This window comes from Gopherus evgoodei, chromosome 4 (genome assembly GCF_007399415.2).
Source record: "Gopherus evgoodei ecotype Sinaloan lineage chromosome 4, rGopEvg1_v1.p, whole genome shotgun sequence".
NCBI lineage: Eukaryota > Metazoa > Chordata > Testudines > Testudinidae > Gopherus > Gopherus evgoodei.
Genome location: NC_044325.1, coordinates 58,232,126 through 58,248,988, shown reverse-complemented (window position 1 = coordinate 58,248,988; position 16,863 = coordinate 58,232,126). Strand labels below are relative to the sequence as shown.

The window sequence follows — 16,863 nt, the reverse complement described above, 5'->3', positions numbered from 1 at the left end:
CTTAAAGTGAGCTTATATAAATACAATACTTCAGTATATTTTAAATATATACCATAAATTAAATTTACTTTATTTATATCTTTATATGCTGACGGGACAATCCCTTCTAGAATTGCTAAAATTTTGTTATTTGACAGCAACAAATTACATACAGCTTATTTTTTAAAGGGTAACGTGAAGTCTCTCGTAGGTCATGATTCATTTAAAATTAAGTCTGATTTGTGTACTACAGAAGCTTATACAAGGCCAGAATGACAGTCACTTGGTTGAAGGATCATTTAGTGAGTCATTTAGTTCATCCCCTTGTATCATGCCAGGATTGATTTCATTAAAAACATACTTGATAGAATGAGTGTCAGGTCTAGCCTTGAATTTTCAGTGAAGGTGATTCTACAACCTTCCCAGGCAGATTGTTCCTGTACTAACTGTTCCTGTAATTATGAATTTTTTCTAGTATTTAGCTTCATCTTCCCAACTGCAGCTTAAGCCTATTACTCCTAGTTCCTTCCCTTATTCAATAGTAGGAATAACTGGCCACTGACATTTTCATGGCATCCCCTTTAAATATGTAATAGTTATTCCTGCCCTCCGACATCTTTACTTTAAACTGAAAAGCTCCATTACTCTGAATTCTCCTCTGTGTCATATTTTCAAATGCTTAATGATTTATTATTCCCTGAAATTTCTCAAATTTGTTCAAGATGTCCAAAATACTAATCTGTGCGTAGTAGGTGCTATACAGTAGGTAATTACAAGCCCCTCCCCCCAAAACGAGGAGGTTACATTAAAGCATTTATTGTTGAAAACAAACAACAAAACAACCCTTTAACTGTATATTAAAAAATTTTTAGGCTGTGTGTATAAGGGCTGATCTGACCTCAATGGACTCGGGGAAAGAGTGAGAGTCTCTTATGGACAGTCCTCGGCAGGGATCTGTCCTTGTGCCCACAAGAGTGTCCCTTACTCTCATGGGAAGCCCCGGAGAAGTGTCTTTGGGCTTAGACACTGAGGGTTCAGCTTCTTAAGCATGTGCTTAGAAGGGCGCTGTTCATTTGGGTTAGGCCAATGTACGGTGGTCTTCTTGGCCTAGATCAGAGAGGGGTTTCATAGCCTTCTCCATTAAGTATTTTCTAAGGCAAAGGTCACAAGCTTTGCGAGTACTCTGTGGAACTAGGAGACAAATGCCGCACTTTGCTGAAATGTGTATCTCGTCCAGACAGTAGCGGTAGCATTGGTTTGTTCAAGTTTGATGGAGTAGTATCTAGGGCAGGAAATATAGTTTTTGAAGCCCAGGAGTCTGGGCATAGTTCCTGACCATGGGGAGGGAGTTCCCAATCCAGGGAAACAAACCACACTAATTACACTAAGACTAACTGAACTAATCTTCACAATCTTACAGATTTTCTGAAAGGCTGAAGCAAGAGAGGACACTCGATTCTGACTCAGACTATGCAGTGGTAAGAAAGAACTGATAGGGCATTGACCTGCACTGCTTCTTTCACTCTCACTTGGGAGCACGAAGAGATCTACTGCACATGTATGGGCCAACAAACACTGCATGTTAAAATCTCTGGACTCATGCGCATGTTGAACTCATGCACATGCATACCCACATGTGGAATACACACAGGGACCAACACTCGAAAAAGAACTGTGTATTTTTTTAAAAAGTTCAGAAACTCAGGAAATTTATCATTAAGTTCTCTGCACCAACCTTAACGCTGCACCATATTCTTGCCCACCATCTTCAGGTGGAAGACCTTCATAAGATGTCACAAAACTCAAGTCTATCCCACTAAATAATTAATTAATTCCCACTGCTTGGTGTTTAATTGGACGCTGATATCATCTGTGCACACCATTCCAGTGGTTACACACAGTATTATGGGCAAAAAGGCAGTAGGGAGATGCAATGATCAAATCTCTACTCTGTATTGGAAAGATGCCAAGGGATTTGAGGCTAGAAATGTGTTCTTGGTATCTGGAACCTGCACAAGATACATGATTTAGAGATGAAAGCAGCATCCTGCCCATTCAACATGCAAGACCCAGATGGATTAAGCAGAAGACCAGGAGATGCACTGTATGTGTCTTGTCATTTGCAGGTACAAATGACTTGATGAGTGACTGTAGGGAAAATAGTGGGGCAGGGAAAACCTGGCAGCTGCATGCCTAAAGAAAGCCACACACAGATATATGGGTCAGTGATCATTGTGTAGAGTGGACAAGATGAAGGTAGATCTCTGGACGTCAAAATGACAAATAGGAGAGAGTCTGTGGCATCTGAAGCCCATAAATAAGGTTAAGATTTTTTCATGGGTATTTTTAGTAAAAGTTGGGGACAGGTAGCAGGCAATAAACAAAAATTCATGGAAGCCCCATGACCTGTCCCTGACTTTTACTAAAAATACATGGAGGGCTTGGGGGGATTAACAGTTAGAGCCCTGCTGAGGGCTGATTCCCCCCTTCCCTCGCCAAAAAAAAGGTAGATAAAATACTGGTTGCAAAACAGAATTACAAAAATTGTCTGTTTCAGAAGTCATGAAACTTTTTGACCAATTTTTCCATTATGCAGATGTGTTTGTGCCTTATGTTCCCTATAGGCCATATGGTCTAACTGACAGAGCTGGTGATTAGGAAATCTTAAATTTGTATTTCCACCTCTGCTACTGCCACTTGACACTTCACACTCATAGCCTTTTACAAGCTATACCCATTTTACAGACAGGAAAAGAGCTATTTTGTGACTAAATTTAGTGGGCTTGGGAGTCAAGATATGGATTCATATTCTGTTTCTGACATGGATTTACTAGGTGACTTTGCGCATGTAATGTAACATGTTATTTTGTAGGACTGAGGACTGACTTGTAATAAATGCATTATTCTAACTCCACAGTAGTTGAAACGACTCTATATTAATTGCCTCACTTGGTTTGCTTACAATAATCCTATTAATATAACCAAGAAAATTCCAAGTATGTGCCTTTTTTGTGACAGCATAGCATTATCCAGTTTATCAATTTAAAACGATCAAATCCTTCTCTATAATAATTACTGTCCGGCCAGTAATCCTTTGGCTTTACATTTGCATATAATGATTTAATCTTATTTTACTGATTTCAGTTCATTGTTTAATATGCCAATATTATGCTATATTTTAATTATTTCTCAAATGTTCGTGATTCCTTCACCCATTCTACTCATCCATGAATATACACAACTCATATACTCTCCATTTCATCCTCCACATTGTTAATACAAATACTTAATAATATTGGACTCACTTGCCTATTGGTACTGCCAAACAAGTTTAAAAAAATCAGTATACATCTTTATGTCATTCAAGAGAAATGTTGTAAAAAAAATGGAGGTGTCACTGAAATGATCATTTACTAACGAGTCTTATAACAAAAAGCAGCTTTATACACAAGTTTAAAAAGTAGCACCATCTTGTTTCCAGTTTTATGTAAAAGACATCTAACATCCTGGAAATACAGTACCCAATATAATCTAAAATAATGTATTTTCCCCCAGTAGTTCTTAACTCTGTCAGTTATGAACAACTTTTTTCCATACCCTGTCTTAATATCATTTGTAAGATATTTTTATTTGTTGTTGTTGTTGTTGTTATTATTATTACTACAGTAATTACAAGCCAGAGCCAAAAATAGTACTGAGCTTTTCCATGCTGAACCATGTTTGATTTAAAAAATGTTCTATGTTTCATGTTCCACTTGAATCATGTAAAACACATTTCTTTAATTTCCCTATGGTTTATTTTATATGAAACTATACTACATGGTTTACTAAAATTGATGCACTATGTCCTAAGAAATTCCTTTATCTACCAAAATTGTTATCCTATCACAGAAAGAAATTAAGTCTGGCACGACTTGCTTTTGGATAAATCCATAATACTTACTATTTATCACTTAAGCTATTTTCTGTTCCTTTTTGTAAAAGTTAGGACATTGTTCAATAGAGGTATTAGTTTTAGGTGAAACTAACGTGTGTTGTATTATCTTTCTACATAAGAAATCTCTTTGAAGAATACAACAGTTTACTAGAGTATTAGGTTGCAGCGGTTTTATTTTGATATAATCTCACCACAGAAGGATTTCAAGGTATAAAAACTAAAATAATTTATTATCTCAGTAAGAGAAATAATTCTTTAAATGCTAACCACTGTAATTAATGTTAATTACTGTACCATGTTTAATACTTTTTAATAGATAGAAAATTAAATCATCCTCTAATATCAAAGTGAACATTTTTAAAAAAAAATTCTTAATTGACTTTAAAGATGGGAAATGTGGAAAGATTCAGTGCATTAGTTCAAAAATATCAGAAACTTCACTTACAGCTAAACAAGTGAATTCTTCTAGCAGTTCTTTAATACATAAAGCATTTTGCAGCTAATATTTCTTATCCTTCCTTCTAAATCTCATATGGCCTAGATTATGACTAATATCTCATGACATCAAAAGTAATACTGCAGCAGATATTAAAGCATTTTTTTTCAGCTACTTATTCTATAAAATATTAATTGCAAGCCTGTGCATGCGCTGTATATATAGGATATTAGGTAACTGAGTTCTGTTCAGTTCTAAAACAATAAAAGATAACATGTATAGCATCAATCATTTTTTACTCTTCCTTTATATAATACAGCATGAGTTGAGGTCTCTTTTTTTTCCTTAAGTAAACAGTGACTGAGATTTTTGAAGCTAACGTACCATAGGTTAGATTCTACTATAGATTCTTACCTAAGAAAGAAAGATTTTTCTCCAGCAGCATTTCTCGCAGCAGGACTTCATGCTCATGTCCAATAGCACTGATGGATTTAAGTTAAGGAAAAAGTACTATACAGGCGAGTCTCAACTTCCGCAGGGGTTCCATTCCAAGGTTAGCGCATAAAGTGAAAACCACGTATAGTCAAAATTACATTGAGTTGAATGGTGGGCGGAATCACCTGCACTACAGAAACAGCATTTAAATTGTTTTTTTTCTTTTATTTTTTTCGTTTTTGTTGACTGCGTAAAGCTGAAATCGCGCATGTTAAACGTGCGTAAGGTGTGACAGACCTGTATGTTTGGAATGAAACTAAATTCAGAACACTGTTACAGCTAGAATATAATGCTCCGCATCTTAAGTACTTAGTGCTTTTTAAAAATCAGGGCCCGTTTATGGTGTGTCATGTTGGGTACCCAAAAACTGAGGCACCCAAAATCACTAGCTACTTTTGAAAATTTATACCAGTCTTTAAGTAAAAATAAAATAAAAAAACCACCTCACACAAATGAGAAAAGGCAGGCATCACCATGATCAACTTTCTTCAATATACTCAAGAATAGTATTTATCCTGCTTTCATTTTCTTCTCCAAAAGAGCGAAGTGTGAGACTAAAATGAGTGCCTTTATAGCTGGAAATTTTGGGCCCGATCTTCGGCTTTGTACTCAAGACCCTCACTGAAGTAAATGGGAGTTTTGAGTAAGTACATAAACCACAATAAATTGGAAAACTATTGAACAATTTAAGATTTTGTTCTTTAAATACTGAAACTTCTTACACATAAAGATATACTCTAAAGCCATCTGATGTATCTCACTGTATCAAAACAGCCTTTTAATTGATTTTTCAGTTATGAAAAACCAGTTATGTAAAGGAGAATCTGTAAATGAATCTTAAAAACAACTACAATTCATAATTTTGTTTAGAATATCTTATACAAAGTGATAAACTGCAGAAAGAATTACAATTATAATTAATTACTCTCTCTTTTACCAGCACTTACTGCTGAACTGCAAAAAAGCCAATCATAAGGAATCACTTTACACATATACATCATTGTCTCTATCAACTGAAAGCGAGTACTACATTAAACTATACTGGCAATGACAGAACCAAAAAAGGAAAATGAATGATGGCAAAAATATAAGCCAAATACTGCAAACAGAATTGATAATGCACCATAAGCAGAAACATTTAGACTTAGTCTATAATAATACCTATTATTGATGAATAGCAGTGACCATGGGGCAAAACTTTTAAATAACCTCACAAGCCATTTTCTGCTCATGCAATCCAACAGCCTAGTTTCCCGTAAGCGTCTGAACTATTACTGAAAAATAGCCTCCTGGCATTTACAAAGAGGTAGACTTCATACTTTAGTCCATGCATATATAATTAGATAGTTATATTTAAAATCAATATGCAATCCTTCAGAAAACATTACGCTTTTAAAACCTTAACTTTAAATTGATTTTTAACTATTTTATGTGCCTTAAAATTAGCATCTAATTCAGCAACATACATTCTCAGATAATGCATTCACACAGTGAAATATCACCAAACTTTACCCTAACAATCTTCGGTTGACAAACTTTTTATGTTTCCTAATAATGCCATCATTTTTTGTGCAAGCTGATTTGAAATCCAGGGGGGAAAAACACACTACAGATTACAGAAAAATGCACTATTTCTTGACAAATTAATATAAAGCAGAGATGTGTAGAGTAATGCATCATTTTTGTAAAATAAAGTTAGTTTTTACAGCTTAGAAGCATATATTCAGAGTCTTCATGACAAGAATACAAACTCATGTACCTAATTTAACAGGCCTTTTGATTAACAATCCTTTAAAAGATAGAATGATGTTTAATGAATACACTTATATATAATTGTACTTAATATTTCAGTGTACCCTCGAAGAATATACATTAACTCCCCACTTAACATCGTCTTGATTAACTTAGTTTCGATCTTACGTCCCTGTTCAATTACAGAACATGCTCCATTTAAAGCTGTGCAATGCTTCGCTATAACGTTGTTTGGCTGCCTGCTTTGTCCACAGGTGGCAGCCCTGCTTAACAGCTCCCCCATGTTTCACTGCTGGGAACCATTGTGGCTTCCCTTCCCTCCTAATACACCTCTACCTCGATATAACGCTGTCCTCGGGAGCCAAAAAATCTTACCGCGTTATAGGTGAAACCGTGTCATATCAAACTTGCTTTCATCCGCAGAGCACGTAGCCCCGCCCCCCGGAGCACTGCTTTACCACATTATATCCGAATTTGTGTTATATCGAGTCACATTATATCAGAGTAGAGGTGTACAGGGTGAAATTCCCACCCGCTCCAAAACCTCACTGAAATTTGTACAGAGAATTCTCTAGGACTAGGGGGGAGGAAATCCATTCACCATCCTGCAGACTGGATATAATGCCACAAACTGAAGGTTTCTCTTCCAAGCATGGGCTGAAATTGATCAGCAACCCTTCTATATGCCCAATAAAGTGCTTTTAGGCCACTGAGTCTGCACAAGAGTGGTGTCTTCCCAATACACTCCTTCATCCTCACCCATTCAGGCCTGTATAGAATCCCCCATCTGCTGCAACCACTGAGCGCTGACCCTTCCTCCACAGTACTCTGCTCATTGTGGAGATACCCTGACATACCCTTCCGCTTTCAGAAATAGGTCTTTTTCTATACCTTATGTCCTACTTTCCTTGAAGAAGAGGAGAAAAGAGCAGCACTGAAATGTCAGATACAGCATTTAAAATTTAAATCAGAAAAGAAAGCACTTCAAAAAAAACCAAAAGGAAACATCAACTTAGTTAAAAATACTGCAATACTGGACAGTGTCTATGGCCCTTTAATGGCTTTATATGAATCACAATATGATTTTCTCTCATCAAAAACAAGAGGGTTTCAACTAAGCATATATATGTACAGCTGCTGAACTGATAACTTACCTTGGCCTATCTAATTTTAGTTAAACGGCATAAGAGAATGGACTGCAGTGACCCTCTACTCGATTGAATGCAGAAGAGTACGAAATGTGTTTTGTGAAGCGGAACTTTATGTCAGGTTAAAGCTAGACACATATCCTCCACAGAGTCTAAGGTCATCAATTGTGCACCTAAAATTTTATGGGAAAGGATACTGTTTGATGCAGTCCACCAGTGGTCCATAACAACAGTCATTCACAGTACACTGCAGACAAATAAGAGAAGTATAGTGATGGTCAACTACAAATCTATTATAATTAAACAGTATGCTAAAAACAGTAATTACTTTTCCTCCAAAAGGCTATCAAAGGCTGTTTGGATATAATCACAGAAAATAAAAATTGCATGCTTTCTGTTCACTATAAAAGCAAGCTATTAAAAAGTGAAATGCTCTCCTCACAAATACTGCATTGCCATTTATGGCGCACCCCGACCTCAGTGATAGTTTATGATGACAGTAATTAAATGAGGTTTAAAATCCTTTACTCTGCTAGGCAGATGATAGCACTGCCACTGAAAAAAGATGGCTGTGATTAATACCTGATAGACCTGATTTGCTAGAACTCCATCTGGAATCTGAGAAGGGTCCCGCAGCATACTATTTATAAGAGTCTTGGAAGCTATGGAAGAAAAAGAAAATTGCTAGCTCAGTATGAACATATCATTAACTAATTGTCAAAAAAGTGGAACATACTTTCAAAAAGGAAAACGTTGACTACACTGATAAAACGAGGTTACTTATCTGTAATTGAAGGTTCCTCAAGATGTGTGGTCTCTATCTGTATTTCACTGAAGGTTATGTTTATGTGTTATGCACCCAGAGCTGGAGCTTTTCAAAGTAGTACTCTTTGGTGGTCCACGCATGTGCCCTGTGCTGCCTCGTGGTCTCACCCAAGGCCATAAAGAGTGTGGCAGGCCACCAGCATCTCCAGTTCCTTCTCTAGTGCAGAGCTGTTGAATCCACATTAGAGGGGAAAGAGGGTGGGTTTGGAATAAAGATTGAGACCACACATCTCAACGAACCTTCAGATACAGGTTACTAACCTCATCTTCTTCAAGTGATGGTCCCTATTGTATTCTACTGAGATTGATTAACAAGCAGTACCTATGTGGGAGGATAGTGCAAGGAGGCTATCAAATGGAGGACTGTTGCTCTGAACAAATTATTTGTTACAGAATCATGCACTAGAGAAGGGGTCGGCAATCTTTCAGAAGTCCTGTGCCGAGTCTTCATTTATTCACTCTAATTTAAGGTTTCGCGTGCCAGTAATACATTTTAACATTTTTAGAAGGTCTCTTTCTATAAGTCTTTAAAACAATAGTTTAGTTATATATTATGTAAAGTAAATAAGGTTTTTGAAATGTTTAAGAAGCTTCATTTAAAAATCAATTAAAATGTAGAGCCCCCTGGTCCGGTGACCAGGACCTAGGCAGTGTGAATGCCACTGAAAATCAGCTCATGTGACATAGGTTGCCTACCCCTGCACCAGAGCATGGTGTGTACGGAACTCCACATGGCCACCTTGCATATGTCTGTGAAGGGCACCTTGTGGAGTGCAGCTCTAGTTGATGCTTGAGCTCTCATGGAATGGGCCCTTCACAAGGAGATTGTCCTGATAATTGATAGCAGTGCATAATGCACCCTGAAACTCACCTGGAGATTCCCTGGGTGGAAATGGCTTGCCTTTTCATTCTCTCCGCTATAGTAATGAAAAGACAAGGAAATTTCCAAAAGGGCTTTGTCCGCTCAAGATAAAATTCAATGCCTTTACAACATCTAACGAGTAAAACCTTATTTCCTCATTCGAGGCACAAGGCCTGGGGAAGAAGGTAGGTAAATGTATGGTTGACTGAGGTGGAATTGGGAAACCTTGGGTAGGAACTTAAAGTGAAGTCATAGAGATCGTGTCTTTGTGGAAAGTGGTGAAGGGAGGGTTAGCCATCATGGCTGCCAATTTGCCAACCCTCCTCACTGATGTAATAACAATGAGGAAAGTGACTTTCATGGAAAGGAGAGATGGCAAGCATGAGGCCATACATTCAAAGGGAGCAGACCTCAATGAGGTGAGGACTAGGTTAAAGTCCCATTGAGGAGTGACAAGCTGAATGGGAGAGTATTTTTGCAGAAGGCCCTTCCAGAATGACACAGTTAATAGGTGGGTAAATATTGAATGATCATCCATTAGTGGGTGAAAAGCACTAATGACAGCTGCATGTACCTTAATGGAACTGAGGACCAGTCCCAAGTCCTTCAGATAAAGGAAATATTCCCAGAGTAGTGAGATGCCAACCAGTTCAGGGACAAGGCCCTGCTGGGTAGCCCAGGCAGTAAAATTCATCCATTTGGCTCGATACAAGCATCTTGTGGACTGGTTGAGAGAACATCTCGTACTGCCAGAGAACATTCCTGTGCTAATGGAGGTGTTCATCCAAAAACCAAGCTGTTAGGTGAAGAGTGCATGGGTTGAGGTGTCTGAGTCTGCTGCTGTGCTGGGTCAGTAGCTTCAGGAACATCCAAAGTGGGGGCTGCTTCGACATGCAGAAAAGTGGAAGCCAAAATTGGTGAGGCCAGAAGGGGGTGATCAGGATGGTTATTGTCTTTCCCATCAGATCATGTGGATCAGTTGTGGTAGGAAGGGTAAACGGGAAGGCATAATCTGTCCAGTCTGACCAATCAAGGGCTAGAGCATCCTCCTGTGAACAATATTGGGTGCATTTGGTATTGTTGTGGAATGAGAAAAGATCCCTCACCAGGGCTCCCATCAGCCAAAGATGTCTACGATTACAGTTATGCAACTCCCATTCTTGGTCAGTTGGAAGTTTCAGTTTCATGTTCTGCATGCCCGGTAAGTAGACTGCTGTCAAAAGAACATGGTGTGCAATGCACCACTCCCAAAGATGTATAGATTCCAACACAGGACTCAGGATCTTGTTCTCCTTTTCTTGTTTATGTAGAAGACTGTGATGGTGGTGCCTGACATGACAAGAATGTGTCAGTCCTGCATGGCTGGTAGGAACACCTGACAAGCTTGGAATACTGCCTTAAGTTCTAATACGTTTATGTGCATCCTGGCCTCTCATGTTGTCCAGGTGCCTTGTGTCATGTGATCACCCAGGTGGGTGCCCCAGCCTGTGAGGGATGCATCCATTATGATTGTCATGGTGGGTGAGAATGGGAGGAAGGATGGGAGGAAGACTTGTAGCAGATTCATCCACCATTGGATGAGAAAAGAAGAGAACTTCTGGTGGCATGCGGAACAGAGTATGTATGGGTTGATGTATGGGGGAGTAGACACTTTGTAGCTACAACTGAAGGTGGTGCAGGTGAGCAAAGGGTGTGACATATGTGCAGACTGCAATGCGTCCCAAAAGGGATAGAGACAGAATTTGATAGAAACCGAAGACCTGGAAGATACCAAAGTGATTAGCTCCCTCGTTGTCTGGAATCTTTCCTTTGTTAGATAAGCTCAGGTGGAAGACTGGAGATGCTGTTGGGCCTGCCATGCCCTTTATCGCCTTGGGCAAGACCACAAGGTGACACCGGGCGCATTCACAAACTGCCAAAGAGTATTACTTTTCAAAAGCTCTGGGTATATGTGCATGACACTCAGCGGAATATAGTAGAGACCATCACTTGGAGAAGAACTCTTTGATTACACAACAAGCAGTTGCAGTATATTCCCCTCCATTTGCTAGTAACTTATCCAATCGCATATGATTGAACTCTGATAATCTCGGAACCACAAAGATACGTTATAAACACAGGGCCAAATTCTGCCTTCGGTTACACTTATGCAACTCCGTGCTCAAAAGCATTATGCACAGGAATATCTCCTAGGAAAACAGCTTAGATTTTTAAAAAGAATGGTTTAAGATTAGAGGAGAAAGCGATGCAGAACTTCAAACTGGTGTTAAATAATTAAAGACTGTTGTCTGAACAGTTTTAGTGGTAGTTAGGGACCTGAAGATTCCACACTGGCAGTTTTCAACTTTTTGCTGCATTTGTTCAGCATTAGCACACTTGCTTTACCTAAAAATATGCTATTCTAAGTTCAGAAATCAGAAACACTAAATGAATGAATAAAGTCTCTCAAGCAATCTTCTTAGTTTTTTGTTATTTTTTCACACTGTAATTTTAACCTTGTTGAACAAATGTGATTTTCAATGGCCAGTATCAGGAAACATATTTAATTTTTTATTTTCATGTTTAAATATAGTCTCTGTAAAAGTCCAGTAGCCGTTTGCTCTGTGGATTCTTAATCTGGGCACTTTTGCGTAACAATTAATAATATGAATCAAAAGATTTTAATCTAGAATGGCTCTTGTTTCAAATACCCAGACATTGGTTTTGCTTTTCAGGGGGGTAACAGATTTTATAATATAGTAGCAGAAATATTTAGAATCCCTTATTAGTCCCAAGTTAAAAAAAAAACAATAATTGAGAAATGCTGTTTATACTTAGTTGGTCATATGTGGACTATAAGATAGCTGAGAGAACATGTTAGGTAAAATTTAAAAGATTCATGAAATTAACTACGTAGAAACATGCAAATTAAATATCGTATTTCAGGACATATTTCTCTGCCACCCTTATCTGTAACTCTGTGAAGATACATAATAGAAATAATTTTAAAATGTTACATCAACAATATCAACTTCAGTTCATCTTCTGCATTTTTCCTTTTCAGATAAATAATAGTATCAATTAAGTAGATAGACTTTTAAAAACAATAAGGGTAACAGAAAAAGTTAGAGTGTATTCATACCTTCATCATGATTTTGTATTTTACACACACACACACACACACACACACACACACACACACACACACACACACACACACACACACACACACACACACTTATATATTATAAAGTGATATATAATTTAAGTGGAAATATGGAAGACAGGATAGGTCAGAGGATTGATATCATGGGATTTCAATCAAGTATAAACCAGGCCACTAGCTGGACATCAGACATAGTAACTTTCAACCATTACTGACCTATCTGAAGATTCTTCAAATAATCATGAGTTGGAAGTTACAGGTCAGTTTCTTGTAGAAATGTCTCCACAGTACAAACACTGCCAGGCTTGGCATTAAGGTTGCCAGCTTTCTACTTGCATAAAACCAAACATCCTTCCCTGGCCCACCCCTTCTCCAAGGCCCAGCCCCCACTCACTCCATCCCACCTCCCTCTGTTGCTTGCTCTTCCCATCCTCACTCATTTGCTCATTTTCACTGAGCTGGCTCAGGGGGTTGGGGTGCAGGCTCCGCGGTGGGGCCAGGGCTGAGGGGTTTGGGGTGCAGGAGGGGCCAAGGGGTTTGGAGTATGGGAAGGGGCTCCAGGCAGAGGCATGGGGTAGGACGGGGTACAGGCTCTGGGCTGGGGCCAAAAATGAGGGTTTCAGGGTGTGGGAAGGGGCTCTGGGCTGGGATAGGGGGTTGGGTGCGGGGGTGTGTGTGACAGCTCTGGCTGCAGGTGCGGGCTCTAGGGTGGGGCTGGGGATTTGGGTGCAGAGGAGGGCTGGGGCAGGGGGTTGGGGTGCGGGCTCCAGCTGGGGGTGTGGGCTCTGGGGTGGGGCTGAGAATGAGGGGCTTGCGGTACAGGAGGGTGCTCCGGGCTGGGACCGAGGGGTTCTGAGGGGGAAATCAGGGCTGGGGAAAGGGCACAGGAGGGGGGCAGAGTGCAGGTTCCAGGCCGCACTTACCTCAAGCAGCTTCCAGAGGCACCAGCCAAGGAGAGCTGTGGAACCGGCACTTGGGGCTGAGACAGTGTGTGGAGCCCCCTGGCTGCCCCCAAATGTAGGAGTTGGAGGGAGGGACATGGTGCTGCTTCTGGAGCCACATGGAGCCATGGCAGGCACGGAGCCTGCCTTAGCCTCGCTGTGAAGCAAACTGGACATTTGACAGTCTTGTCAGCGGTGCTGACCAGAGCCGCCAGTGTCCCTTTTTGACCACCCATTCCAGTTGAAAACTGGACACCTGTCAACTCTATTTGGCATCCTTGTTGGTAATCTAACAACAGGCCGGGGACTGAATGGGACTGGAAGCTGAACTATTTTATTACAATGGACAGATACAAATTTAGGCACATTGAAACACATTGTCAGAAGGGCTTGGGATTGTCCTGTGGTTAGAACACTGCACTGACATCTGATCTACACCAGAAATTTTTACCAACATAATTAGGCCAGTTAGGAGTAGAAAAAAAAATCATATTACTAACCAAAAAACATAGCTGTGCCAACAGGAGTCCAAGTTTAGATGTAATTATATCAGCCAAAAAGTCCTTTTGCCAGTATAACTTATTCCTTTGGGGGAAATGGTATAAAATATGATAAAATAACTCTGTCATAAACAGATAGTTAAGGGTTAATGTCTCTTTTACCTATAAAGGGTTAACAAGCTCAATGAACCTGGCTGACACCTGACCAGAGGACCAACAGGGAAACAAGATACTTTCAAATCTAGGTGGAGGGAAGTCTTTGTGCTTTTTGGGTTGTTCTTTGTTCTCTCTTGGGATTAAGAGGAACCAAACATGCAACCAGGTTTCTCCAATCTTTCTAAAACAGTCTCTCATGTTCTAAATAGTAAGTACTAGATAGAAGGCGAATTAGTCTTTATATTTGTTTTCTTGATTTGCAAATGTGTCTTTTGCTGGAAGGATATTTTACCTCTGTTTGCTGTAACTTATACTGAGGCTAGGGGGGAGGGAGTCCCTCTGGTCTATGTAAAGCTGAGACCCGTAAACATTTTGCCATCTTGATTTTACAGAGATAATTTTTACTTTTTTTTTCTTTAATTAAAAGCTTTTCTTTTTAAGAACCTGATTGATTTCGTCCTTGTGTAAGACCCAAGAGGACTGGGTCTGAACTCACCAGGAAGTGGTGAGGGGAGAGAAAGGGGAGGAAAAGGTTAATTCCTCTCTGTTTTAGGATCCAAGGAGTTTGGATCAGTGTACCTCTCAGGGAAAGTCTGGGAGGGGGAAGGGGAAGGAAAAAGTTAATTCCTCTCTGTTTTAGGATTCAAGGAGTTGGATCAGTGTATATCTCAAGGTTCCCCAGGGAAGGTTTTTGGGGGACAAAAAGTGTACCAAACACTATATTTTGGTTGGTGGCAGCGTTATCAGATCTAAACTAGGAAGTAAGTTTAGAGGGGTACATGCAGGTCCCCACTTTCTGGACGCTAAAGTTCAAAGTGGGAATCAGACCGTGACAAACTCTTTTGCCATTATAAACTGCATCTCCACGAACAGAATTTGCCAATATAGCTCTACTAGCATATTTAATCAGAAAACTCTTTCTAGTGGAGAGAAGGCCTAAGATTTATGAGGTTCCCTGCTCTGCCATAAACTTCCTTTTGGGCAAGTCACTTTATCTCTCAGTGTCTCAGTTCTCCTTCTTTAAAGAGAGGATAAGTACTACACCTCTACCTTGATATAACGCTGTCCTCGAGAGCCAAAAAGTCTTACCGCGTTATAGGTGAAACCGCGTTATATTGAACTTGCTCTGATCCACTGGAATGTGCAGCCCTCCCCCCCGCCCCGGAGCACTGCTTTACCACGTTATATCCGAATTTGTGTTATATCAGGTCGCGTTATATCGAGGTAGAGGTGTACTATTTTTCTCCCATCCTTTGTCGCTCTGATCATGCACCACTGAAGTTTTGGCTGCATACACATATTTATATTTTATCAACCACTGTCTGTACCTGGCATTCCAAAGTTTAAGGTTCACACCTGAATTCATCTGACAAAGTTCTGTTCTCTCTCATGACTTATTTCCCACTTTTTGGAGAGAGAGAGTGGAAAGAAATGGAACATTCAATCTGTGAGTGAAATACATATATTTTTTAAGTCTGTTTTTATATAGCCTTAGAATTGGAATGGAGAAAATGTATGAAAAACTGAGCTAGAAGCAGGGGTGCTGTAACAATTTTTATAGAGGGGGTGCTGAAAGCCACTGAACCAAAACTGTAAACCCTGTATATAATGGAAACCACTGGGTGCTGCAGCACTCACCATCCCCTTGGTTCCAGCACCTATGACTAGAAGGCTTTGCTGATCTGTGAGTGATGAGAGGCTTCCTTCTGGAATGCACAGGATTAAATATCCCATTTCCTCTCCTCCTAGTGTACATGGTGGGTCAGTGGTCCTGCCATTTCCTCTTCCACCCTTGGCTCCACTTATGAAAGTTTCCCTTTTCTCTCCCTTGTAATCCAAAGGAGCACTGACCCCTTTTCTTCCAGCTGGACAGGCAAAGACCCACCACATTCACTTGTAGTGATAGAAAGGTGCATTTGCACAAAACGTAAAACTGAAAAAGGCAAGAGTTGGGCAATAACACTTGTTAGTGACGAGGTGGTACTTAATGCAAAGCAGACTGCAAAAATAAGCAATATTTAGCATTGAGGAACGTGCAGTTAGAGGGAACTTGAAGTATTCAGAATTATGAAAGGCATGCATGAAAAATATTCTCCCTTCTATCTTGTCCCATAACCCTCCCAAAAAAGCTTACAAAATGAAATTAATGGCTAGCACATTTAGAAAAAATAAAAGTAAACATTTCTTAATATGATATATAATCAACCAATGAAATTCATTGCTTTAGGAAACCATCCAGTCAAACATCAAGGCTGGATTTAGAAGAGGGTTGAATTATTTCATGATCAACTGCTCTGTTTGCAGTTATGCATCTTAAGATATGGGTGCTTGCATTTCCTGCTTCAGTAAACTGATCACTACAAGGGACAAGGAAGATTTCAGTTTCACCCCATGAACTGCACTGCACAATTGGCAAGGTTTATTATGGGTTTTTTACCTTTGCTTGAAGCATCAAGTATTGGCAACTCCTGAATGAAAGATATCAAAGAAACAAAATTTGGCAAAACTGTGTTTCTATACTCATTAGTGCGTTGAATGTGATTAAGAACATATTTGTCAAATTTGCTTTTTCATTTAAACAATTTTCTGAAGTAACTAAAATGAAAGTGTAAGCTGACACTAGGTTACACAAATGTAATGTTATTCAAATACAATAAAATGCCAAGTTTTACTGTAGTAAAATATGT

At 39.4% G+C, this 16,863-nt stretch overlaps 1 protein-coding gene across 4 annotated transcripts in view; it reads right to left on the bottom strand.

The window, feature by feature from the left end:
- Positions 1-16,863, bottom strand: part of C4H15orf41 (chromosome 4 C15orf41 homolog) — a 184,733-nt gene that overhangs the window by 106,658 nt on the left and 61,212 nt on the right. For all 4 annotated transcript variants that reach the window (XM_030559379.1, XM_030559381.1, XM_030559378.1 and 1 more), the window contains 3 exons: positions 8,330-8,409; positions 7,945-7,994; positions 4,767-4,834 (listed from right to left, as the gene is read on the bottom strand). In XM_030559379.1, the coding sequence (XP_030415239.1) occupies positions 4,767-4,834; positions 7,945-7,994; positions 8,330-8,409 (198 nt within the window). The remainder of the gene's footprint in view (positions 1-4,766; positions 4,835-7,944; positions 7,995-8,329; positions 8,410-16,863) is intronic.